Source organism: Pristis pectinata, chromosome 40 (assembly GCF_009764475.1).
Source record: "Pristis pectinata isolate sPriPec2 chromosome 40, sPriPec2.1.pri, whole genome shotgun sequence".
NCBI lineage: Eukaryota > Metazoa > Chordata > Chondrichthyes > Rhinopristiformes > Pristidae > Pristis > Pristis pectinata.
In genome coordinates this window covers 2,730,326-2,754,284 of record NC_067443.1, presented here as the reverse complement: position 1 = coordinate 2,754,284, position 23,959 = coordinate 2,730,326, and the positions used below count along the sequence as shown (strand labels likewise).

Here is a 23,959-nt window from a genome sequence, read left to right as displayed (position 1 = left end):
GGTGAAGAAGTTGCCTCTTGGGTCCCCTTTAAATCTCTGCCTCTGGTTTTTGGTTCCCTTTTCCTGTGGGAAAAGACTGTGCGTATTCACCCTATCGGTGGGTTTATACACCTCTATAAGGTCACCCATACGTTCCAAGGAATAAAGTCCCAGCCTGCCCGACCTCTCCCTATAACTTAGGCCCTTGAGTCCCGGCAACGTCCTCGTAAATCTCCTCCGCACTCTTTCCAGCTTAAGGGCGTCTTCCCTAGAACAGGGCGACCAAAACTGTGTCAAAGCCACCCAGGACAAAGCAGCCTGCTCGATCGACCCCCCCCCCCCCCCCCCCACACCAAACACTCCCTCCCCTCACCACCGGCGCACAATGGGCACCATCTAGGAAACGCACTGTGGTTACTCCCTTAACTTTTTCCTCTCTCACCTTAAACCCACGCCCTCTAGTTTTAGACTCCCCTCCCCTGGGGGAGAAGCCTGTGACCGTCCGCCTTATCTATGTCCCACTTGACTTTTACATCGAACGGTTAACAGCACAGGAACAGGCCCTTCGGCCCACCATGTCTGTGCTGAGCACGAAGCCAAATTGAACTAAATCCCTTCTGCCCGCACACAGTCCATTCCCTGCAGGGTCATGTGTCTGTCTAACAGCATCTTAAACCCCTCTATCGTATCTGCCTCCACCCCCACCCCTGGCAGCACATTCCAGGCACCCAGCGCTCTCTGTGTGAAAAAAACCTTACCTTAAATGCATGTCCTCTAGTACTTGACATTTCTGTCGTGGGGAACAGATCCTGACTGTGTATACCTCTCCTAATTTTATAAACTTCTATCAGGACTCCCCTCAACCTCTGCCACACCGGGGAAAACAGTCCCAGCCTGTCCTTCCTCTTTTTATAACACGAGCCCTCCAGCCCCGGGAACGTCCCCGTGAATCTTTCCCCGCACCCTCTCCAGCTCAGTGACGCCTTCCTATAGCTGGGCGACCAGACCTGCGCACGGTGCGGCCTCACCGACGTTTGGTACGATGCTGGTTTCCATCTTGTCTTCTGCCCTTCCTGCTCCCTGTCCGTCAGACATCTCCTTTTGCACATTCCTCTGTGTTTGCTGTGCCGGGGTTACGTCCCGTCGCACGGATTTATAATGGGATCTTCCTGTGTAAGCGCGGGAGGGAGGGACAGGCGAGTCACAGCTTTAGGGACAGAGGGCAGTGTTTGTCTCGTCGCCGTCCCTGCCCCGTGATCTGTGGACAATGGGGGAGCTTCAAAGTGGGAGGGGCGGTGGGGAGGGAGCACCGCAGGGTTGGTGGGGGGGTGGTGGGTTGGGGTGGCGGTGAGGAGGGAGTGCCAACACTCTCACACGGACGCACCAATGCAGAGTGTCTCTCTCGCGCTCTCTCACACACACACACACACACACGCGCACGCACACACGCGCACACACACGCACACACACACACACACACACACACACACACACACACACACACACACACAGTCTCTCACACACACACATGCACACTCAGTCACTGAGACCCCTTGCAACCTCCCAGGAGCCTCAGGGCTGGGGTTGGGGCAGACCCTCAGATGGGCCAGAATACAGACTCAAACTGTTGTGCCTTCCTTTCCAGGAGATCTGAACGACCAGTTGGGACACAAACATGACATCAGGGAGGTGAGTAACTGGAGGGACACAAGGTCACAGTCAGAGGGAGAAACAGCTGAGGATGTTAATGTAGGGAGTGTGTGATGGGACGGTGCGGAGGGAGCTTCACCCTGTATCTGACCCCGGGAGTGTGTGACGGGACGGTGCGGAGGGAGCCTCACCCTGTGTCTGACCCCGGGAGTGTGTGACGGGACGGTGCGGAGGGAGCCTCACCCTGTGTCTGACCCCGGGAGTGTGTGACGGGACGGTGCGGAGGGAGCCTCACCCTGTGTCTGACCCCGGGAGTGTGTGACGGGACGGTGCGGAGGGAGCCTCACCCTGTGTCTGACCCCGGGAGTGTGTGACGGGACGGCAGAGAGGGAGCTTTTTGACAAAAGATTTCTAAGTTTTGGATGGTGGTTGGGTGAGGTAATCTTGATGTGAGTATTCTGGTGTGAGATCGGGTAGTGTTGATGTTCAAAGGAACGCTGGGTGTTCTTGTACACGTCACTGAGGGCCACAGTACAGGGGCAGCAGGTGACCCGGGAGGGTAAATGATGTGTTGGCGGTTATTATGAGAGGGTTTGAGTACGGGAGTGAAGATGTCTCACTGCCCTGGTGAGACCGCACCAGGAGTGTTGTGCACTGTTCTGGTCCCCTGACCCAGGAAAGGATGTCCTTGCCCCAGAGGGAGGGCGGTGAAGATTCACCAGACTGGGCGGGGGCTCCAGGGACGGCTGATTTGAGGAGAGGTTGAGGTGACTGGGACTGTGTTCTCTGGGGTTTGGAAGAACGAGAGGGGATCTCATTGACAGGGCTCGACAGGGAGTGGTGTTTCCCCCAGCTGGGGAGTCTGGGACCAGGGGTCACCATCTCAGAATAAGGGGTCAGCAGTTCGGGACGGAGACGGGGAGAGACTTCTTCACCCAGGGGGTGGGGGATCTGGAATTCTCTCCCCCCGAAGGCGGACGGATTTCTGAATGTGGAGGGGATCGAGGGATACGGGAAGGGAAATGGGGCTGTGGTTGGAGATATGATAAGATCAGATCTCTTTATTAGTCACATGTACATCGAAACACACAGTAAAATACATCCTTTGCGTAGAGTGTTCTGGGGGCAGCCCGCAAGTGTCGCCACACTTCCGGCGCCAACATAGCGCGCCCGCAACTTCCTAACCCGTACGTCTTTGCAATGTGGGAGGGAACCAGAGCACCCGGAGGAAACCCATGCAGACACGGGGAGAACGTACAAGCTCCTTACAGACAGCGGTGGGAATTGAACCCGGGTCGCTGGCGCTGTAATAGCGTTACGCTAACCGCTACACTACCGTGCCTCCCCTGATCAGTCCTGATGAGTGGTGGGGAAGGCTTAAGAGGCCTAGATGTGGTTTCTCTTGTGTATAGTCGACTTCAGTAGGCATCATATTTGGGTTCAACTGGGCCCACGTTTTGATAACTGGGTGCTGGGAGGTGGGATCACCCTGGTAATTGGTTCATTATTGTCACACGTACCGAGATACAGTGAAAAGCTTTTGTCTGCGAGCCATCCAGACAAATCATTCCGTACATCAGTGCATCGAGGTTGTAAAAAGAACAGAATGCAGAATAAAGTGTCCCAGCTACAGAGAAAGTGCAGTGCAGGCAGACAATAAGGTGCAAGCACCACGACGAGGTAGATTGGGAGATCGAGAATTCATCCTTTAGGTGTGAGAGGTCAGTTCGAGAGTCTGATAACAGTGGGATAGAAGCCGTCCTTGAGCCTGGTGGTACGTGCCCTCAGGCTTTTCTATCTTCTGCCCGACGAGAGGGGGGAGAAGAGAGAATGTCCGGGGTGGGTGGGGGTCTTTGTTTATGTCGGCTGCTTTCCCGAGGCAGCGGGAAGTGTAGACAAAGTCCGTGGAGGGGAGGCTGGTTTCTGTGACGCGCTGGGCTGTGTCCACGACTCTCTGCGGTTTCTTGCGGTCCCGGGCAGAGCAGTTGCCGTCCCAAGCCTGGATGCATCGGGATAGGATGCTTCCTATCCCTATCCGGATAGGATAGGGAAAATCGGTGAGGGTCAACGGAGACGTGCTGAATTTCTTTAGCCTCCTGAGGAAGTAGAGGCGCTGGTGAGCTTTGTTGGCCGTGGCGTCTACGTGGTCGGACCAGGACAGGCTGTTGGTGATGTTCACACCTGGGAACTTGAAGCTCTCAACCCTCTCGACCTCAGCACCGTTGATGTCGAGAGGTGCATGTACACCGCCCCACTTCCTGAAGTCAATGACCAGCTCTTTTGTGTCGTTGACATCGAGGAAAAGGTTGTCGACATGACACCGTGTCACTAAGCCCTCTATCCCCTTCCTGTATTCCTGTACCCCATGCCGTTGTCGTTCGAGATACGGCCCACTGCGGTGGTGTCATCTCCGAACTTGTAGATGGGGTTCGAGCAGAATCTGGCCACGCAGTCGTGGGTGTAGAGGGAGCAGGGTAGGGGGCTGAGGGACAGACCCCCGTGGGCAGGGAGGGCTCTCGGGACAGGTGGGCGGAGCGTGGGACGGGGATGGTGTAGCTGACGCCCTGGTCTGTGTTCGTCTCTCCCCCCCCCCCCCCCCCCCACCTGCCCCGGACAGAAGAGGCCGGCGGTGGACTTCTCGTTCAACGCACTGGCGGATCCGGGCTTCAGCTTCCAGGACCCGGCACTGCTGGAGGCCGTCAAGCTGGGGGACGGCGAGGTGCATGAGTTCCTCCGGCTGCTCGCCTTCTGCCACACGGTCATGTCCGAGGACAAGGAGGACGGTAGGGGAGAGGTTCGCTCCGGGACCCCCGCCTGCCCCCCCCTCCTGGGACCCCCGCCTGCCCCCCCTCCTCTGGGACCCTTGCCTGCCCCCCTCCTCTGGGTCACCCCCCCCCCCCCCCCGGACCTTCTCCAGGACCCCTGCCACCCCGCTACGGGACCCCCGAACACCCCCCCACCCCACTCTGGGACCCCTGCCCCCTTCTCCTTCCGGGACCCCCTACCTCCCCTGTGCAGGACGCCCGCATCCACCCCCCCCCACCCCCCCCCCCCAACCCTTCTCCGGGACCCCTGTCCCCATCTGCAGGACCCCCCCCCCCCACAAAACACCCTCTCTGAAACCGTGTCCTCTCCACAGAGCCCCACCCACTCAAAAACCCCGCCCTCACCAAACCCCTCCCTCTCTGAAACCCACCGTTGACCCCCCCCCGAACAAGTCACCTGCGCCCACTCCCACCTCATTGTCCTCCCTCATTCACTGCCCTCACCCCTGCTTCCCTCTCCCTCCCCTCTCTCCCTGCCCACCCTCTCCCTCCCGCCCATGACCGCCCGCCCTCCCTCCCGCGTGCGGAGCTGGGCGGTCCCGGTGACACGGCCTGCGTTTCGCCCACAGGAGAGCTGTATTACAAGGCGCAGTCCCCGGACGAGGGGGCGCTGGTCACCGCCGCGCGCAACTTCGGCTTTGTGTTCCGCTCGCGGACGCCCAGCACGGTGACAGTGCGGGAACTGGGCCGGGACGTCACCTACCAGCTGCTGGCCATCCTGGACTTCAACAACATCCGCAAACGCATGTCCGTCATTGGTGGGTTCTCCGGGAGTGTGTGACGGGACGGTGCGGAGGGAGCTTCACCCTGTGTCTGACCCCGGGAGTGTGTGACGGGACGGTGCGGAGGGAGCTTCACCCTGTGTCTGACCCCGGGAGTGTGTGACGGGAACGGTGCGGAGGGAGCTTCACCCTGTGTCTGACCCCGGGAGTGTGTGACGGGACGGTGCGGAGGGAGCTTCACCCTGTGTCTGACCCCGGGAGTGTGTGACTGGACGGTGCGGAGGGAGCTTCACCCTGTGTCTGACCCCGGGAGTGTGTGACGGGACGGTGCGGAGGGAGCTTCACCCTGTGTCTGACCCCGGGAGTGTGTGACGGGACGGTGCGGAGGGAGCTTCACCCTGTGTCTGACCCCGGGAGTGTGTGACGGGACGGTGCGGAGGGAGCTTCACCCTGTGTCTGACCCCGGGAGTGTGTGACGGGACGGTGCGGAGGGAGCTTCACCCTGTGTCTGACCCCGGGAGTGTGTGACGGGACGGTGCGGAGGGAGCTTCACCCTGTGTCTGACCCCGGGAGTGTGTGACGGGACGGTGCGGAGGGAGCCTCACCCCGTGTCTGACCCTCGGGAGCGTGTGATGCGACAGTGTAGTGTCTGTGACTGTGAGTGCCTGAGTCCGATGCCCTTCACCCAAGGGGTGGGCACTGAGGAAGGGGCAGCGAGGGGGCCAGTATCCCAGATTCACTGCCGGTGTTGTCCTGCAGTGAGGAACCCGAAGGGGAGGATCCGGCTGTACTGCAAGGGTGCCGACACCATCCTGTTCGAGCGACTACACAGCTCGAGTCGGCAGCTGATGAACATCACGGTGGAGCACCTCAACGTGAGTGAGGGAGCCCAGCTCCTGCGGACCCTCTGTGTCCAACTCGCCCCCCCCCACCACCAACACCCCACCTCACCCCACAACCCCCCTTTCCCCATGTCTGTCTCCCCCCCTCTCCCCCCCTCTCCCCCCCTCTCCCCCCCTCTCCCCCCCTCTCCCCCCCTCTCCCCCCTCTCCCCCCCTCTCCCCCCCTCTCCCCCCCCTCTCCCCCCCCTCTCCCCCCCCCTCCCCCCCCCCTCCCCCTCCCCCCCTCCCCCCTCCCCCTCTTCCCCCCCTCTTCCCCCCCTCTTCCCCCCCTCTTCCCCCCCTCTTCCCCCCCCTCTTCCCCCCCCTCTTCCCCCCCCTCTTCCCCCCCCTCTTCCCCCCCCTCTTCCCCCCCCTCTTCCCCCCACTCTTCCCCCCCCACTCTTCCCCCCCCACTCTCCCCACCCTCTCCCTCCCCCTGCCCCCCTCCTCTCTCTCTCTCCCCCTCCCCACCCACAGCCCCAGCCGCTGACCCCCCGGTGTCCCCCTCCCCTGCCCACAGGAGTTTGCGAGCGACGGGCTGCGCACGCTGGTGCTGGCGTACAGGGACCTGGAGGAGTCGGCGTACCAGGTGTGGTCGGAGAGGCACATGCGGGCGCGCGGCGCGGCGGAAAACCGCGAGGAGCGGCTGGCGGCCGTGTACGACGAGATAGAGCAGGAGATGACGGTACGGCAACAACCCCCGGACCCCCCTCCCCCCCCCCCCCCCCGATGGAATCCCACCTACCTGACCCCCACCCCGCAGACCGAAGAGACGCAGCTAGCAATGGCACAAAGCAAGAGCCCGAAGCCAGTCCCCTCGACCTGCTCTCCCTCCTCACCGCCCCTCCCACAGCACGGCGCCCCCTCCTCGCCCCCCCCCCAACCGCAGCGCGGCACTCCCTCCTCACCGCCCCTCCCTCACTACGCCACTCAGCCACTCCAGTCCTGCTCTCTCTTCCTGTAAAATCACAGTGGATCTGACTGTAACCTCAACCCCACCACCCCCCCGCCCCCCCCGCCCATCACCCCTGACGCCCTCCCACCCCCTCCTGATCGAGAATCAACCTCCCTCCGCCTCAGAAACCTCCGGAGACTCCGTCTCCACTGCCCTCCGAGGGAGAGAGAGTCCCCTCACTGGACTTAACCTGGCTTCGTCTCCCTCTTAAAGGGGCCACTACCCCTTATTTTCAATATATACCCCTGGTTCTAGAGTCTCCCGCAGGAGGGAATGCCCTGTCCGCACCCACCCCTTAGGATCTTCCACGTTTCGATCCCGTCCCCTCTCGCCCCTCCAACCCCCAGCGGATACGTCCAGTCTCTCTGACCTTTCCTCGTTCCAGGGCTCAGTCCAGTGAACCTCCTCGAAGTGGCTCCTGACACACTAACGTCCTCCCTTCGACAGTGAGGCCGACGGCGTCCACACTGCTCCAGGTGTGGGCCTTGCACTGTTCAACCAGCCCTGTCATTGCAATTCATGTCAATTCACAAGCAGATTTGCCCTGAGAAGTAAAATGTTCCATTGGCACCATTCCAAAGAGAGAATTCCCACCGGAATGGTGCGGGGGCCGGAGGGGGGTCACGGAGACGGGGATGGGTGTAGGGGCCGGAGGGGGTCACGGAGACAGGGAGGGGTGTAGGGGCCGGAGGGGGGTCACGGAGACGGGGATGGGTGTAGGGGCCGGAGGGGGTCACAGACAGGGAGGGAGGGGGTCATGGAGATGGGGAGGGGTTTAGTGGCTGGAGGGGGTCACAGAGGCGGGGAGGGGTGTAGGGGCCGGAGGGGGTCACGGAGACGGGGATGGGTGTAGGGGTCGGAGTGGGTCACAGAGACGGGGAGGGGTGTAAGGACCGGAGGGGGTCACAGACAGGGAGGGAGGGGGTCATGGAGATGGGGAGGGGTTTAGTGGCTGGAGGGGGTCACAGAGGCGGGGAGGGAGGGGGTCACAGAGACGGGGAGGGGTGTAGGGGCCGGAGGGGGTCACAGAGACGGGGAGGGGTGTAGGGGAGGGAGGGGGTCACAGAGACGGGGAGGGAGGGGGTCACAGAGGCGGGGAGGGGTGTAGGGGCCGGAGGGGGTCACAGAGACGGGGAGGGGTGTAGGGGCCGGAGGGGGTCACAGAGACGGGGAGGGGTGTAGGGGCCGTAGGGGGTCACAGAGACGGGGAGGGGTGTAGGGGCCGGAGGGGGTCACAGAGACGGGGTGTGTTCAATTCCACCTCTGGTTGAATTTCTTGCCCTCCCTCGTTCGCCCTCCCTCGTTCACCCTCCCTGTCCCCCACTCACCCCGCTCCCCCCATCACCCCCCCCCCCCCCCCCTCAGCTTCTGGGAGCGACAGCCATCGAGGACAAGCTGCAGGAAGGGGTCCCGGAGACGGTCGCCATCCTCACACTCGCCAACATCAAGATCTGGGTGCTGACTGGAGACAAGCCTGGTGAGCCCTCGGGGTCCCGCTGCCCGCCTGCTTTGGGTGGGCTCAGTGGGTGCGGGGAGGCTCTGGCCAATCAGGGGCCTCCGACAGGGAATCGGAGAGGAGTGTAGCCGGTGGGCGGGAGGGGCTGCACTTCACAGCGGGCTGTCCCGGGCAGGATGGGCGGGAAGGCCTCCTGTCCTGTAACAATGTCCCGAGTTGGGGATGAGGGGTCAGGAGATTGACCTTTCACCCTGGGATCTGTGCCGGTCAGCGAGGGGTGCCTGGTCTTGTGCGTTCTGCAGATAGGCGCGGGAGGCTGTTTGGCCCGTCCTGTCCATGCTAGCTTGCAGGGAAACCAATCTCATGTCCCATTCGTGTCCCCCCGCCCTCGTAAACTATTCTCCTCACATTCCCAACAACTCCCCCCAGACTCTACCCCTCACTCACTCACACACACACACACACACACACACACACACACACACAGCAGGGGGGCAATTTACAGCGGCTGATTAACCACAGACCCCGCACGTCATTGGGACGTGGGAGGGAACTGGAGCACCCGGGGGAAACCCACTTGGTCACAAAGTGCTTCACCCTGTGTCTGACCCCGGGAGTGTGTGACGGGACGGTGCGGAGGGAGCTTCACCCTGTGTCTGACCCCGGGAGTGTGTGACGGGACGGTGCGGAGGGAGCTTCACCCTGTGTCTGACCCCGGGAGTGTGTGACGGGACGGCGCGGAGGGAGCTTCACCCTGTGTCTGACCCCGGGAGTGTGTGACGGGACGGTGTGGAGGGAGCTTCACCCTGTGTCTGACCCCGGGAGTGTGCGATGGGACGGTGTGGAGAGAACTCCTGCCCCTCCCGTGTAATTGTCCTGCTCTGTCCCCCTCTCTCCCCCCCCAGAGACAGCAGTGAACATCGGGTACTCCTGCAAGATGTTGACGGATGACCTGGCCGAGGTTTTCCTGCTCTCGGGACACACCGTTCACGAAGTCCGCGAGGAACTGCGGTGAGAGTTCACCATCACATCGCCCGGGTCGGGGAGAATGGGGGTTGGATGGGGGGGGGGGAAGATCCAACAGGTAGCAGGTCCTGGGGGGCTCTGCATGACTGCCTCCACGAGGGATTCCCACCCCTACCCCCCTTCGAGGGAACAGAGGTCCGAGGGTTGGAACTCCCCCCACCGGAGCTGGGACCTGGGGTGGGATTCTGGAGGGGACGTTCCCAAGGGATGGAGCTGGGATTCGGAGGGTGGTCATGGACGGGGAGCCCAGAATCCCAAGCGGGCTCAGGTCAGCATCCAATCAGAACGGGGAATGCCGGCCCCATCTCCCTGCGCACACTCCTGTTTACGTCAACGGTGCTGAGGTCGAGTGGGTTGGAAGCGACAACATCACCAACAGCCTGTCCTGGTCCAACCACGTAGACGCCACGGCCAAGGAAGCTCACCAGCGCCTCTACTTCCTCAGGAGGCTAAAGAAATTCGGCACGTCCCCATTGACCCTCACCAATTTTTACCGATGCACCACAGAAAGCATCCTATCCGGATGCATCCCGGCTCGGGACGGCGACTGCTCTGCCCGGGACAGTAAGAGACCGCAGAGAGTTGTGGACACAGCCTAGCGCGTCACGGAAACCAGCCTCCCCTCAGTGGACTCCATCTACACTTCCGGCTGCCTCGGGAAAGCAGCCGACATAATCAAAGACCCCCCCCCCGGGCATTCCCTTTTCTCCCCCCTCCCATTGGGCAGAAGATACAAAAGCCTGAGAGCACGTACCACCAGGCTCAAGGACAGCTTCTATCCCACTGTTATGAGACTATTGAACGGTGCCCCGTACGATAAGATGGACTCTTGACCTCACAATCTACCTTGTCGTGGCCCTTGCACCTTATTGTCTGCCTGCACTGCACTTTCTCTGTTAACTGTAACACTTTATTCTGCATCCTGTTATTGTTTTCCCTTGTTCTGCCTCAGTGCACTGATGTAGTGAAATGATCTGTATGGATGGCGTGCAGAACAAGGTTTTCCACTGGACCTCAGTACATGTGACAATAATAAACTAATTTCCCTCTCCCTCGTACACTCTCTCACACTCAGTCTCTCCGATCTCCCTTCCAGGCAAGCCCGAGAGCGGATGAGTGACTCCTTCCGGTCCATCAACGGCTACAGCTCCTCGGAGAAGCTGTCCTCTCCGAACCTCACCTCTGTGGTGGAAATGGTGCCCGGGGAGTGCGCGCTGGTCATCAGTGGGCACAGTCTGGTGAGTTCGCGGGCACCAACACCCCATTCACCTTTCATTCGCTGCCCACACACAGGTCCCAGAGGACAAGGGCGGCTCCACGGGCGGTGGGTGGTGTGGGCAGGGGCCGGTTTGACCATTGATAGCTTGTTGGCAAACACTGGGTAGAACTGGGCTCTCTTTCTGGCTGGCAAGAGTCACGGGTGGTGAGTCACGGGGATCGGAGACACACGAGACTGCAGGCACTGGAATCTGGGGCATCTCGGGGTCGGGCAGCATCTGTGGAGAGAAACGGACAGTCGTCGTTTCAGATCGAGACCCTTCCTCTGGGACTGGTGCTGGGTTCTCAAAGTCAGGTTTATCATCATCTGCATGTCCATGTGTGCACAGGGGCAGTGAAAAACATACCTGCATCACAGGTACAGAGCATCAGAGACACAACATTCACAAGAAAAAATATCAATTAAACATAAATTTTACAAAAAAGAACACATTTAGAACAAAAAAAGTCCACTGCAGTGCAAAGTGATTAGGGTTGTGCTGGTTGGTTCAAGAACCGAATGGTTGAAGGGAAGTCGCTGTTCCTGAACCTGGTGGTGTGGGGACTTCAGGCTTCTGTACCTCCTGCCCGACGGGAGCTGCGAGAAGACGGCACGGCACGGCCCGGATGGGTGGGGGGGGGGGGGTGTTTGACGACGGATGTTGCCGCCTTGAGGCAGCGCCTCCTGTAGATACTCCCGATGGTGGGGAGGGATGTCCCCGTGACGTGTTGGGCTGAGTCCACGACTCTCGGCAGCTTCTTACGTTCCTGCGCATTCGAATTGCCGTCCCAGACCCTGATGCAACCAGTCAGGATGCTTTCCTGTGGAAGTTTGTTAGAGTGTTCGGTGACAAGCTGAACTTCAACTTGAACCTTCACTGTGAGACACATTATCTGTGAGACGTGTTGGCAGAAGGGATTAGTTAAGTTAGGCGTTTTAATTACTAGTTTAATTAGTTTGGCACAACGTTGTGGGCCGAAGGGCCTGTTCCTGTGCTGTACTGTTCTAGGTGGAGTTTATTGCCGTGTGCACAGGTACGGTGAGGTACAGGTACAATGAAAAACTTGCTCGCAGCAGCATCACAGGCACGTAGGTGCAGGCAACACACAGAACGTACATCACACAGAAATTATATAAGACAGTGAAGTAAAAAGACAGACGGTGTAAAACGAAAACACAATCGGAGACAGGTCCACAGCGGTGCGAGAGGTGGTCCGTGGTGTCCCGGTGCTGAGGCGGGGTTAGGGTTGTGCCGGTCGGTTCAAGAACCGAATGGTTGAAGGGAAGTCGCTGTGTTCCTGAACCTGGTGGTGTGGGGACTTCAGGCCTCTGTACCTCCTGCCATGTCTGGGCGCTGTGGCGTGTCTCCCCGCCGTCTGACCCCTGTCTGTGTCACAGGCCCACGCGCTGGAGGCAGACATGGAGCTGGAGTTCCTGGAGACGGCGTGCGCCTGTCGGGCGGTCATCTGTTGCCGGGTCACCCCCCTGCAGAAGGCCCAGGTGGTGGAGCTGGTGAAGAAGTACAAGAAGGCCGTCACCCTGGCCATCGGCGACGGCGCCAATGACGTCAGCATGATAAAGGGTGAGTCCGTTCGGGCAGTCAAGCCTGTGCTGGCCCTTTTTTGTCCTGCTCTCCCATTGGTTCTGCTCCCCGCTGCTCGCACTCCCATTGGTCGCCTTATCTGCCCCGCACATTCCCATTGGTCCTTCTTTCCGCCCCATGCTCTCCGATTGGTCACTCCCTCCATCACTTGCTCACTCTCCCCACTTCTCGCTCTCCCATTGGTCCCTCTCTCTTCCCCGCACTTTCCCATTGGTTACTCTCCCTGCGATCTCCCATTGGCCCCTCTCTCTTCCCCGTGCTTTCCCATTGGTTACTCTCCCTGCGTTCTCCTATTGGTCACTCTCCAGGCCCCATGCTCTCCCATAGGTCACTCTCCCTGCCTCCCGCTTTCCCATTGGTCACACTCCCCACCCCACGCTCTCCCATTGGTCAATCGCTCCTTCCCATTGCCTATCCTTTGGAAAGCTGCTGTTGAATCTGCTTGCAGTCCGAGATGCCAGCTGAAGCCATCCCCTCCCCTCCCCGTCTCTGTGACCCCCCTCCGGCCTCTACACCCCTCCCCGTCTCTGTGATCCCCTCCCCCCCCCCCCCCCCCGGCCCCTACACCCCTCCCCGTCTCTGTGACCCCCCCCCCTCCGGCCCCTACACCCCTCCCCGTCTCTGTGACCCCCCCTCTGGCCCCTACACCCCTCCCTGTCTCTGTGACCCCCCCCCCCCCCCCCCCCCCCCCCCCCCCCCCCCCCCCCCCGATCTCCGCACTCCTGTGGTCCCTCCCTATCCCCCTCGCTCTGTGGGTGATCCTGACCTCCGGAATCCTCTCCTGCGCCTGTGGGGAGTCGGCTGTCTCCGGAACCTCCCCCCCACCCCCCCCAACTGTGATTAATGGGGCACCGTTGCCGCATCACAGTAGTCTAGCAGTTTGCGTGACGCTATTACAGCGCCAGCGACCCGGGTTCAGTTCCCGTCGCTGTCTGTAAGGAGTTTGTACGTTCTCCCCGTGTCTGCGTGGGTTTCCTCCGGGTGCTCCGGTTTCCTCCCACGTTCTAAAAGACGTACGGGTTAGGATGTTGCGGGCGTGCTATGTTGGCGTCGGAAGCGTGGCGACACTTGCGGGCTGCCCCCCAGAACACTCTACGCAAAAGATGCGTCTCACTGTGTGTTTCGACGTACGTGTGACTAATAAAGAGGTCTGATCTTATCCAGCGGCACACATTGGAGTGGGAATCAGCGGGCAGGAAGGGATTCAGGCCGTCCTCGCCTCCGACTACTCCTTCTCCCAGTTCAAGTTCCTACAGCGGCTGCTGCTGGTGCACGGGCGCTGGTCCTACCTGCGGATGTGCAAGTTCCTCTGCTACTTCTTCTATAAGAACTTCGCCTTCACCATGGTCCACTTCTGGTTCGGCTTCTTCTGTGGCTTCTCAGCGCAGGTACTGCCCGCTCTCTGACCCCCTCCCTTGTCTCCCCCCACCCCACAGGTACTGCCCGCTCTCTGACCCCCTCCCTCGTCTCCCCCCACCCCACGGGTATTGCCCACTCTTTGAGCCCCTCCCTCGTCCCCGCACTCCCCACCCCACAGGTACTGCCCGCTCTCCGAGCCCCTCCCTCGTCCCCTGACACCCCCACCCCACGGGTACTGCCCGCTCGCCGAGCCCCTCTCTCGTCCCCCCACCTCACGGGTACTGCCCGCTCTCCAACACCCACCCTCGTCCCCCGAAACCCCCCCACCACGTGGGTACTGCCCGCTATCCAACCCCCACCCTCGTCTCCCCACCCTCACCCCACAGGTACTGCCTGCTCTCCGAGCCCCTCCCTCGATTCCTCCCCCCCCCCACCCCACGGGTACTGCCTGCTCCCCGACCCCCTCCCTCGTCCCACCCCCCCACCCCACAGGTACTGCCTGCTCTCTGACCCCCACCCTCGTCTCCCCCTGTCCCCCACCCCGAAGGAACGGGCTGCCTTCGGCTCCCTGGATCCGGAGCTGGTGGCCCTTCCGGTTTCCGTTCCCTATCCCGCCTCCTGGGTCCAGGTGCTAACATCTGGCCGACCTCTCTGCACGATCCCGTCGTCCCGCCTTCCGACGACCCCTCCGCACATCTGTCGGCCCCGGTTCCAACAGCTGGCCCCACCTCTGCCTGACTGGCCTGGTGCTAACGTCTGGCTGATCACCGCACCTTTCCTATGATCTAACACCTGGCCTACCCTCTCTGCACATCTGTCCGAGCTCCAGCTAACATCTGGCTAACCCCATCTGCACATCTGTCAGCCCCTGCTTCTAACATCTGGCCAACCCCCCTACGCACATCTGTCAGTGCAGCTTCTAATATCTGGCTACCCCTATGCACATCTGGCAGCCCTGCTTCTAACATCTGGCTACCCCTCTCTGCACACTTGTTTGCGTCTAACATCTGGTGAACCCTCCTCTGCACATCTGCCAGCCCCTGCTTCTAACACCAGGCTGACCCTCTGCACATCTGTCAGCCCTGCTTCTAACACCAGGCTGACCCTGCATGTCTGTCAGCCCCTTCTTCTAACATCTGGCCCACCTCCACACATCCCTCGGGCCCCACCTCTCCACGTTTCCTTGGTCTCTGTTCTGACGTCTAGCCAACTCCTCTCTGCACATCTGTCAGACCCTGCTTCTAACATCTGGCTCACCCTGCACATCTGTCAGCCCCTAACATCTGGCCAGACCCCACCTGAACATCTGCCACCGCTTGATCGGCACCCCATTCTCACCCCCCCCACCGCAACACTCCCTCCCTCTGCCACAGTGGCCTCACCGTCTACAGAACGCACCGCGGTCCCTCGCTTGGGGCTACTCCGACAGCACCTCCCAGACCCGCCACCTCTCCCCGCCGAGGGGGGACACCACCACCCACAGGTTTCGCCTCCCTCTTCCCCCGCCATCCCAACCAGGAAACACATCGGCCGTTCCTTCACCGTCGCCAGATCCGAGTCCCTGGAACTCCATTCCTCGCCTTCTGGTTAGTTTTAGCCCCACCCTATTTATCTGCGGTCATCCAGTAAGGAAGGGGGGGGGGGGGGGGCAAGGAGGGCTGAGGATGTCTCAGTAAAATTGCTCCTGGGGCTGGCTAAGACAGCTCTCCGTGAGTCCTGGAAGCGGGTAGCGGGGAATGACTGCCGAGTGATGTTCTGGGGTGATGTCCGCGCCCGGGTAACCGTGTAGAGGGTATGTGTGGTGTCCACGGGTACCGTGGAGGCGTTCCGGGACCGTTGGGCACCGCAGGGGATGAACGCCATCCTTGGTAGCGATGGGAATAATTTAATTTAGTTTTGTTCTTGTTAGTGACTGTATTGGTAGATTATATTTTGTAACAAAGGTATATATTAAAAAAAAAGGAACTCCCTCCCCCCAATGGTGGCTCTCCCCATCACCCTCTTGAGATGGTTCAAGATGGCGGCTCTCCCCTTCACCCTCTCGGTGGGGGGGTGGGCGGTGAGGGATGGGTGATAAATGTTGGCGTTGGTCTGCATTATCCGTCCTCCCCCCCCCCCACCCCCCACCTTTCCTGATAATCGCTCTCTTCCTTCCTCCTCCAGACGGTCTACGATCAGTATTTCATCACCCTGTACAACATCGTCTACACATCCCTCCCCGTGCTGGCCATGGGAGTGTTCGATCAGGTACGTCCCACTCGACATCCTTCCCTACTGAAATCGTCGGGGCGGGACGTCAATCGCTGACGCAGGAGCCCCGCTACCCTCCCGCGCCACGATCCCAAGGATGCAGCCCACCGAATCTGACACTAAAATAGGTCGTAGACGGTGTTGAAGCTCTTCCAAAGTTACAGTAGGATGTTGGTCAGGTGGTTAAGTGCAAGGCTTCGCATTTTGGGAAGTCAAACCAGGGCAGGACTTTCACAGTGAATGGCGGGGCCCTGGGAGTGGCAGAACAGAGGGACCTTGGAGCACAGGTACATGGTTCCCTGAAAGTGGCATCGCAGGTAGACAGGGCGGTGAAGAAGGCATCTGGCACGTTGGCCTTCATCGGTCAGGGCACAGAGTACAGGAGATGGGATGTTACGTTGTACAAGATGTTAGTGAGGCCGCACTTGGAGTATCGTGTTCAGCTTTGGTCACCCTGTTGTAGGAACGACGTCATTAAGCTGGAAAGAGCGCAGAGGGAGATTTACGAGGATGTTGCCGGGACTCGAGGGCCTGAGTTATGGAGGGAGGTCGGGCAGGCTGGGACTTTATCCCTTGGACCGTAGGAGACTGAGGGGTGGTCTTATAGGGGCGTATAAAATCATGAGGGGCATCGATAGGGTGAATGCACACAGTCTTTCCCCAGGGTTGGGGAATCAAGAACTAAGGGGAATAGGTTTAAGGTGAGAGGGGAGAGATTTAAAGGGGACCTGAGGGGCAACTTCTTCACCCAGAGGGTGGTCCGTACGTGGAACGAGCTGCCAGAGGAAGTGGGTGAGGCAGGTACATTAACAACATTTAACAGACACTCGGACAGGTCCAAGGATGGGAAAGGTTTAGAGGGATACGGGCCATACGCCGGCAAATGGGCCTGGCTTAGATGGGGATCTTGGCACGCACCAGTTGGGCCGAAGGCCTGTTTCCGTACTGTGTGACTATGTCTATGCCGGGCCTTTAAACCTGCTGACCGATCACCTGCGCACTCTCTACTCTCACTTCCGGCACTTATTTGCCCTCCTGGTGTTTATCCGCGAGGAAGCTTTTGTTGAACATGTTCCCTCAGCGCTCCCCGTGCCCAGATCCCGGAGGCTCTCTGCAGAGAAACACACTCCTCCCTCTCTGGCTGACCACAGGAGGGTCGATGAGGGTGGTGCGTTTGATGTAATCTACACGGCTTCCGACAAGTATGTTGGTCAAAGTCGGGAAAAACCTGGGACGCGATGCCAGATACCCCAATGGTGGGGAAGGATGTGCCCGTGATGTGTTGGGCTGAGTCCACTGCTCCCTGCAGCTTCTTACGTTCCTGCGCATTCGAATTGCCGTCCCAGACCGTGATGCATCTGAAGGTACCTCTTGTTCCCACAGGACGTCCCGGAACAGAGGAGCCTACAGTACCCGAAACTGTACGAGCCGGGACAGCTGAACCTGCTCTTCAACAAGAGGGAGTTTTTCATCTGCATAGCGCAGGGGATTTACACCTCCACTGTCCTGTTCTTCATTCCCTACGGGACCTTCGCCGACTGCACCCGCAGTGACGGCACGCACATGGCTGACTACCAGTCCTTCGCCGTCACCGTGGCAACCTCCCTGGTGATTGTGGTGAGCGTGCAGGTGAGGTGGGATAGATGGGGGTCCCTCACACAGACCCTCACTGGGGGACGGGTCCCACACACACACTGACCCTCACTGGGGGACGGGTCTCTCTCTCTCTCACACACACACACACACACACACACACACACACACACACACACACACACACACACACACACACACACACTCTGACCCTCACTGGGGGACGGGTCCCACACACACACTGACCCTCACTGGGGGACAGGTCTCTCTCACACACACACACACACACACACATATACACACACACACATATACACACACACACACACACACACACACACACAGACCCTCAGTGGGGGAAGGGTCACACACACACACACACACCCTCACTGGGGGACGGGTCCACACACACTGACCCTCACTGGGTCAGTAGTACCAAGAAATCCTCCTGTCATCCTTTGGCCTCCCGCAAATATTATGCAGCTATTCCTCTGTGATTGGCCTCACGGTTGACCGTGTTCCCCAGAACCTCTGGTTGGCGCTGATGTCTGTTGGCAGTGTGTCTCTCTGTGGCATGCCCCGACCTCTCTTCCTTCTGTTGACCTCCAGATCGGACTGGACACTGGATACTGGACTGCAATCAACCACTTCTTCATCTGGGGGAGCCTGGCTATTTACTTCGTCATCCTGTTCGCTATGCAGAGTGCCGGCCTCTTTGAGATATTTCCCAACCAGTTTCCGTTTGTAGGTGAGTCCTTGGCGGCGGGGGGGCAGTTCCTGCATCAGTGGGGGTCCATCTTACACTAACATTCGAAGTATCCAACGTATTTTCTCGTACCGATGCATTACTGAGTTGGGGAGTCTCTCAAACAGCGAGGCCAGCTTGTTCAGCTGGGGACCTTAGCAGACATTCCACAGGATAGAACGTAGAACGCTACAGCACAGAACACGCCCACAATGTTGTGCCGACATTTTATCCTGCGCTAAGATCTATCTAACCCTTCCCCCCTACATAGCCCTCCATTTCTCTATCATTCATGTGTCTATCTAAGAGTCTTAAATGTCCCTAATGTATCTGCCCCCACAACCTCTGCCGGCAGTGCGTTCCCCGCACCCACCACTCTCTGTGTAAAAAAAAAACTTACCCCTGACATCCCCCTTATACCTTCCTCCGATCACCTTAAAATTATGTCCCCTCGTGTTAGCCATTGTCGCCCTGGGAAAAAGTCTCTGACTGTCCACTCGATCTATGCCTCTTGTACACCTCTATCAAGACACCTCTCACGCTCTCCAAAGAGAAAAGCCCTAGCTCGCTCAACCTATCAAAGGATATACTTGGAGAGAGTGTGTGAACCACAGCGAACAGTGACCACTCGATTTCAGCAGGGTACAGAGTCTGAGGCTGCAAACATCTGCCGGAGGAACTCAGGGGGTCGGGCAGCATCTGTGGGGGGTGGGGGAAGGAATTGGCTGAGACAGAGTCCCGGCTGTCCCTCTTAGCCCACAGAGGCTGCTTGACCTGCTGAGTTCCTCCAGCAAATTGTGTGTTCCTCCGGACTTCAGCGTCCGCGCTCTCTCTCGTGCAGAAAGAAAAGCAGCCCACGTTTCTCTAACCTCTCCTTCGAGCTCATACCCAGTGATCCAGGCGGCACCCTGGTACGTGGCGATGTTCCTCCCGCTCCCTTTAAACCCACTGGGACCCCTGGGAAAGTTTATGGAACAACTGTGGAACGTCCGAGGGATAAAAAAGGAATTAAAAGTGCAGTGGCGTCCTACTGGGAGGAACACCGAAAGAGGCAGAAATCTGCCAGTCTCTCATCTCCCAAGGTCCCAGAGTGACTGCATGCAGCTCCCACCTGTCGATGTGGATCTTTTTAAACGAAGGGCAGTTTGAGGGCACCGTGGATGCGCCCGGACATCCCAGCGATGAGTTAAAACATCGCCGGGGGTTGTGACCCAGTTGTCAGGTTGGGGCTTTGAACCAAGGGGGAGCTCGAGTCGTGTGAGGGGAAGGTCCTGTCTGTGAGGTGGGGGTGGGGAGGGCGGGTAGGGTGTGGTGGGGAGTCCGCGCCGGAGGGAGGGACCTCCCCGAGCTCCTCTGATCGCGGGATCTTGCTGTGCGGTGGCAAGCTGGGTTTCGGAGGGGACTTGTTCGGGGCAGGGTGGGAGGAGGAGGTGTGAGGGGGAGGGAGGGAGGAGGAGGGGGTGGGGGGAGGAGGAGGGGGTGTGTGTGGGGGGAGGGTTGGAGGAGGAGGGGGTTGTGTGGGGGGTGGGAGGAGGGGGGGCGTGGGGGGGCGGGAGGAGGGGGGCGTGGGGGGAAGGAGGAGGGGGGTGGGGGAGGAGGAGGTGGGGGGAGGAGGGGGGTGTGGGGGGGCAGGAGGAGGAGGAGGGGGGGGGCGTGGGGGGGGCAGGAGGAGGAGGGGGAGTGTGGGGGGGAGGGCGGGACGGGTTGGGTCCTGTCGAGTGGACGGCTGACCTGTTCTCTGCCCGCCCGCAGCCAACGCCAACAACACGCTGGGGCAGCCGGCCGTGTGGCTCACCATCGCCCTGAGCACCGTCATCTGCATCATGCCCGTCATCGCCTTCCGCTTCCTCAAGCTTGACCTGCAGCCCCGGCTGGCAGACACGGTAAGATCCCGCCACCCCCGAGCTCCGGCCCCCCCACTGTGGACCCAGGCTCCGCCCCCACGCCGCGGGCTCCGCCCCTCACTGTGGAACCAGGCTCCGCCCCCTCACACAGTGCTCCGGCCTCCTCGCAAGGCTCCAGCCTCTGCCCCTCATCTATGCCCCGCCTCCTCATCCTTGGCAGAAGCTCCGCCCCTTCATGTTGGCCCCCAAGCTCCGCCCACTCACCGTGGTATCAGACTCCGCCCCCTTCCGTTGGGATCAGGCCCTTCAGCCCAGGCCCTGCCCCCTCCTGTGAGGCTCCGCCCCCTCATGGCTGATGCTCCACCCCCAAATCCCAGGCCCCAGGCCCCACCCCCTCACGGCTGAAGCTCCGCCCCCTCGTGGCTGAGGCTTCGCCCTACACACCCAGGCCCCCAAGCCCCACCCATTCACGAGGCTCCTCCCACTGGCCTGGGGCTCCGCCCCCTCAGCCATAGACCCTGCCCCTTTGCCAGACCCCGCCCCTGATCCTCTCCCCCTCTCTCCTCCCCCCCCCCCCCCCCCCCCCCCACAGGTCCGGTACACCCAGCTGGTCCGGAAGAAGCCGAAGCCGTCTCACCGCTCCCTCCGGCGGGTGGGCCGTGGGGGATCCCGGCGCTCCGGCTACGCCTTCTCACACCAGGAGGGCTTCGGCGAGCTCATCACCTCGGGCAAGAACATGCGGCTGTCGGGGCTGGCCCCCAGCTGGATCGACACCCTGCGCAGGCGGAGGTCCGAGCTGGCCGGGACCCCCAGCCCCGTGTCTGCCGAGGAACCCCCCCTGCCCCGGGGCAAGGAGGCCACAGTGTAGGGGCTGGGGGATGGGACATCCGAAGGGGGGGACCTTCACCCCCTCGGGGTGAGGGGGGGCACTGGTTGCCCGGGTTATCTCGGTGTGGGGGGGAGGGGGGGTTGGAGAGGTGGGTGGGGGCTATGGTGAGTGGGCAGTCTGCAGGGACCATCCCGAGCCTGGGGGGTGAAGCCTCGCACCGCTTCCCCTCCCTCCCCACTCCACCTCGTGCCCTCCCCCTCCCTTCTCCCCCTCCCTCTTTCTCCCTCCCTCCCTCCCTCCCTCCCTTTCGCCACTATCCCTTTCCCTGAACCCCTGGACGTTGTCCACTCGCCCTCGGAGAGCGATGGAGCCCCTCCACGGAGCCGCCGGCAGTGATGTTGTCCCTCACCCCGTGTCCATCTGGCCCGTCAGCTGCCGAGGAAGGTGTCTGGGGACGACAGCCTCTCCCTCTGGCCCAGCGAGAGATCCCGCGACTTCTCTGCTTCCCGTTCAGGCGGATTCCCATACCGTTCCTTGTCGCTAGGGAGATGGGAGCAGAAGTGGTGCGTGTCCTGTTGCTAAGGAAGTGACATCAGTACAGGTCATTCTGTGTTGCTAGGGCCATCGTCAATACAAGTGATCCCCTGTTGCTAAGGAAGTGAGATCAGTACAGGTCATTTCTTGTTGCTAAGGCATCATCAGTACAGCTGTTCCCTGTTGCTAAGGAACTGACATCAGTTCAGGTCATGCCTTGTTGCTAAGGACATGGTCAGTACAGGTGTTCCTTGTTGCTAAGGAACTGACATCAGTACAGGTCATTGCTTGTTGCTAAGGGTGTCATCAATACAGGTGTTCCCTGTTGCTAAGGAAGTGACATTAGTACAGGTTGTTCCTTGTTGCTAAGGGCATCTTCAGTACAGGTCATTCCCTGTTGCTAAGGAAACGGTCAGTACTGGTCAGAGAAGTGACATCAGTACAGGTTATTTCTTGTTGTCAAGGACATGGTCAGTACAGGCCAATCCCTGTTGCTAAGGAAGTGATGGAAGTCATGGCCAGAGATGTTGCCATCACCACCCCCCCCCCCACCCCCCAACCAATATGGGGTTTCTGGGATTCCCATTTGGGACCCCGGCCTCACGACCCATCCCGCCAGGTCGTGACCCTCCGGCCCACTCTGCCCATTGGCCAGGTCCGAGGACGGACAGGCCGGCCAACCAGTAGGGGAAGGCGGTGGTGGTCAGGTGACGGCTGAATCCAGCCAGGCCCTCCCTTCCCCTCCCCTCCCCCAGATGTGTGGGGTCGCCCTGCCCGTTTCCCACATCTTGTGCTCCTTGGGGCCTAGTGCCCCAGGCCTCATCCAGGGTCCAGATGTGCCTTCTCCCCCGCCTCCCCTTCCCCCCCTCCCCTCTCCTCCCTCCCCCACCTCTTCTCCCTCCCCCCCTCTCCTCCCTCCCGTTTTCTTTCAGAAGTGCATTTTCCCCACAAGATGGGAGCCGGCTGGCTCCCCCTTCGCCACTCGGTGCTCCCCCCACGGACGGATTCGCTCCCGCGTCAGTGCCTGTTGACGTGCATTTCCTTTCGACGGCCGTAACCAAAGATAGCCGCCATTGGGTCCCTCCCCGGGCTTGCTGGGTGCGGACGTGCACCCTCCCGCGGTCGAATACCCCTCTCTTGCGCCCGCCTGCGGTCGAAATGCTCCCACTCCCTGTGGGCGCCTCAGTTGATGTCCTGCTGCTTACCTACCCCCTCCACCGGTTTGCAGGCCAGCACGTTGTCCCGTCCCATCTCCCAATCGGCCGAGTCCGGCGCCCCATTCGCCGGACTGAGGGTGCGTCACCCCTGGGGCGCAACCCTAGCCCCGCTTCCGGTTTCGGGAGGAGAGCAACGGTCGCCAACTGCCCAGAGTCTAGCAGCCAGTATTTAACACGCCTCCCCCACCCCAAACCGTCCACACACACGCACAACAGTTGCGTTGTCGTCGGAGCTTTCCTGTGCTCAGTTTGGAGGCCACGCAAAGAGCAAACCCTTGCGAGCTCGATGCGTTGCCCCTGGAGGCTTCGACCGGCCCAAGCTCGCCGATTTTAAACCCCCAGGGAGCCAAACGCACGAACCTCGATTGGACTGAACTCCCCAAGTCCAGAACGGACGTGCGCCCCGAACCATCGTAGCCAGCGACTATGTTAGTTGTTCAGCCAGGCTGACACAAATGGGCCCCAAGGGCCTGCAAATTCGCCACCCCCCAGTATTAAAGCCGAGGACTTGCTTGTCCTGGGATCTTCGCCATAGTTCGAGACGCCGTTTTGTTGCCGTGGTGAGGGAACGATGTAAGGGCCTCTGTGACACCAACCATTCTTTCTCAAACCTTAAACCCATCGGCACACGTTTACTTTGTAAACTACAGAAGCACCCAGCAAGAAGTTACCCTGGTCACAAAGATGGTGGACAAGCGTGACGTGAAATGTTTACATAGCAATCTCGAATTTGATCATTTTTATATAAAAAAACCCTGAAATTTCCACACACAAAAAAAATAATGGTCCGTGACATTTTTTCTATATAAATATATCAAAAGAAAAGTACAATCTTTTCCTTAAAAAAAAAAGTCCTTGCTTATATTTTTCTTCTGTAACACAAGCTATTAAGTTTGGGGACCTCGCTGACCGTTCTGTCTCAGTTAAGTGGCTGAAGAGCTCAAATGCCACTTGAGTTGTGATTGGCTGGGCCAGAAGTGCTTAAAGGCCGCACGGTATATTTTCAATTTTGTTTTTTGAGGTTAGCTGGGCTGTATATACATAGATATATTATATAAATATATATAAATATATAAAAACATTTCATTAATTTATTATACATTTCTATACCTGCAAAATGTATTGTTTTATGAAAAAGATAGAATTTTTTTAAAGAATACCAGCTCCCTGTGTCCTGTGTTCATTTGACTAGGGGTCGGAGGGAGGTTTTTCTCCTGGGATCTCAACTCCATG

At 59.7% G+C, this 23,959-nt stretch overlaps 1 protein-coding gene across 2 annotated transcripts in view; it reads left to right on the top strand.

The window, feature by feature from the left end:
* LOC127587494 (phospholipid-transporting ATPase ID-like) overlaps nucleotides 1–21,068 on the top strand; it is a 44,410-nt gene extending 23,342 nt beyond the window's left edge. For both annotated transcript variants that reach the window (XM_052045850.1, XM_052045849.1), the window contains exons 14-28: nucleotides 1,625–1,668; nucleotides 4,247–4,412; nucleotides 5,024–5,212; nucleotides 5,936–6,051; nucleotides 6,578–6,742; nucleotides 8,378–8,489; nucleotides 9,374–9,479; nucleotides 10,591–10,732; nucleotides 12,151–12,334; nucleotides 13,520–13,743; nucleotides 15,878–15,961; nucleotides 17,348–17,593; nucleotides 18,167–18,305; nucleotides 20,055–20,185; nucleotides 20,739–21,068. In XM_052045850.1, coding sequence (XP_051901810.1) covers nucleotides 1,625–1,668; nucleotides 4,247–4,412; nucleotides 5,024–5,212; nucleotides 5,936–6,051; nucleotides 6,578–6,742; nucleotides 8,378–8,489; nucleotides 9,374–9,479; nucleotides 10,591–10,732; nucleotides 12,151–12,334; nucleotides 13,520–13,743; nucleotides 15,878–15,961; nucleotides 17,348–17,593; nucleotides 18,167–18,305; nucleotides 20,055–20,185; nucleotides 20,739–21,014 — 2,324 coding nt within the window. In that variant the 3' untranslated portion in view covers nucleotides 21,015–21,068. The remainder of the gene's footprint in view (nucleotides 1–1,624; nucleotides 1,669–4,246; nucleotides 4,413–5,023; nucleotides 5,213–5,935; nucleotides 6,052–6,577; nucleotides 6,743–8,377; nucleotides 8,490–9,373; nucleotides 9,480–10,590; nucleotides 10,733–12,150; nucleotides 12,335–13,519; nucleotides 13,744–15,877; nucleotides 15,962–17,347; nucleotides 17,594–18,166; nucleotides 18,306–20,054; nucleotides 20,186–20,738) is intronic.
* The last annotated feature ends 2,891 nt before the right edge of the window (nucleotides 21,069–23,959 follow it).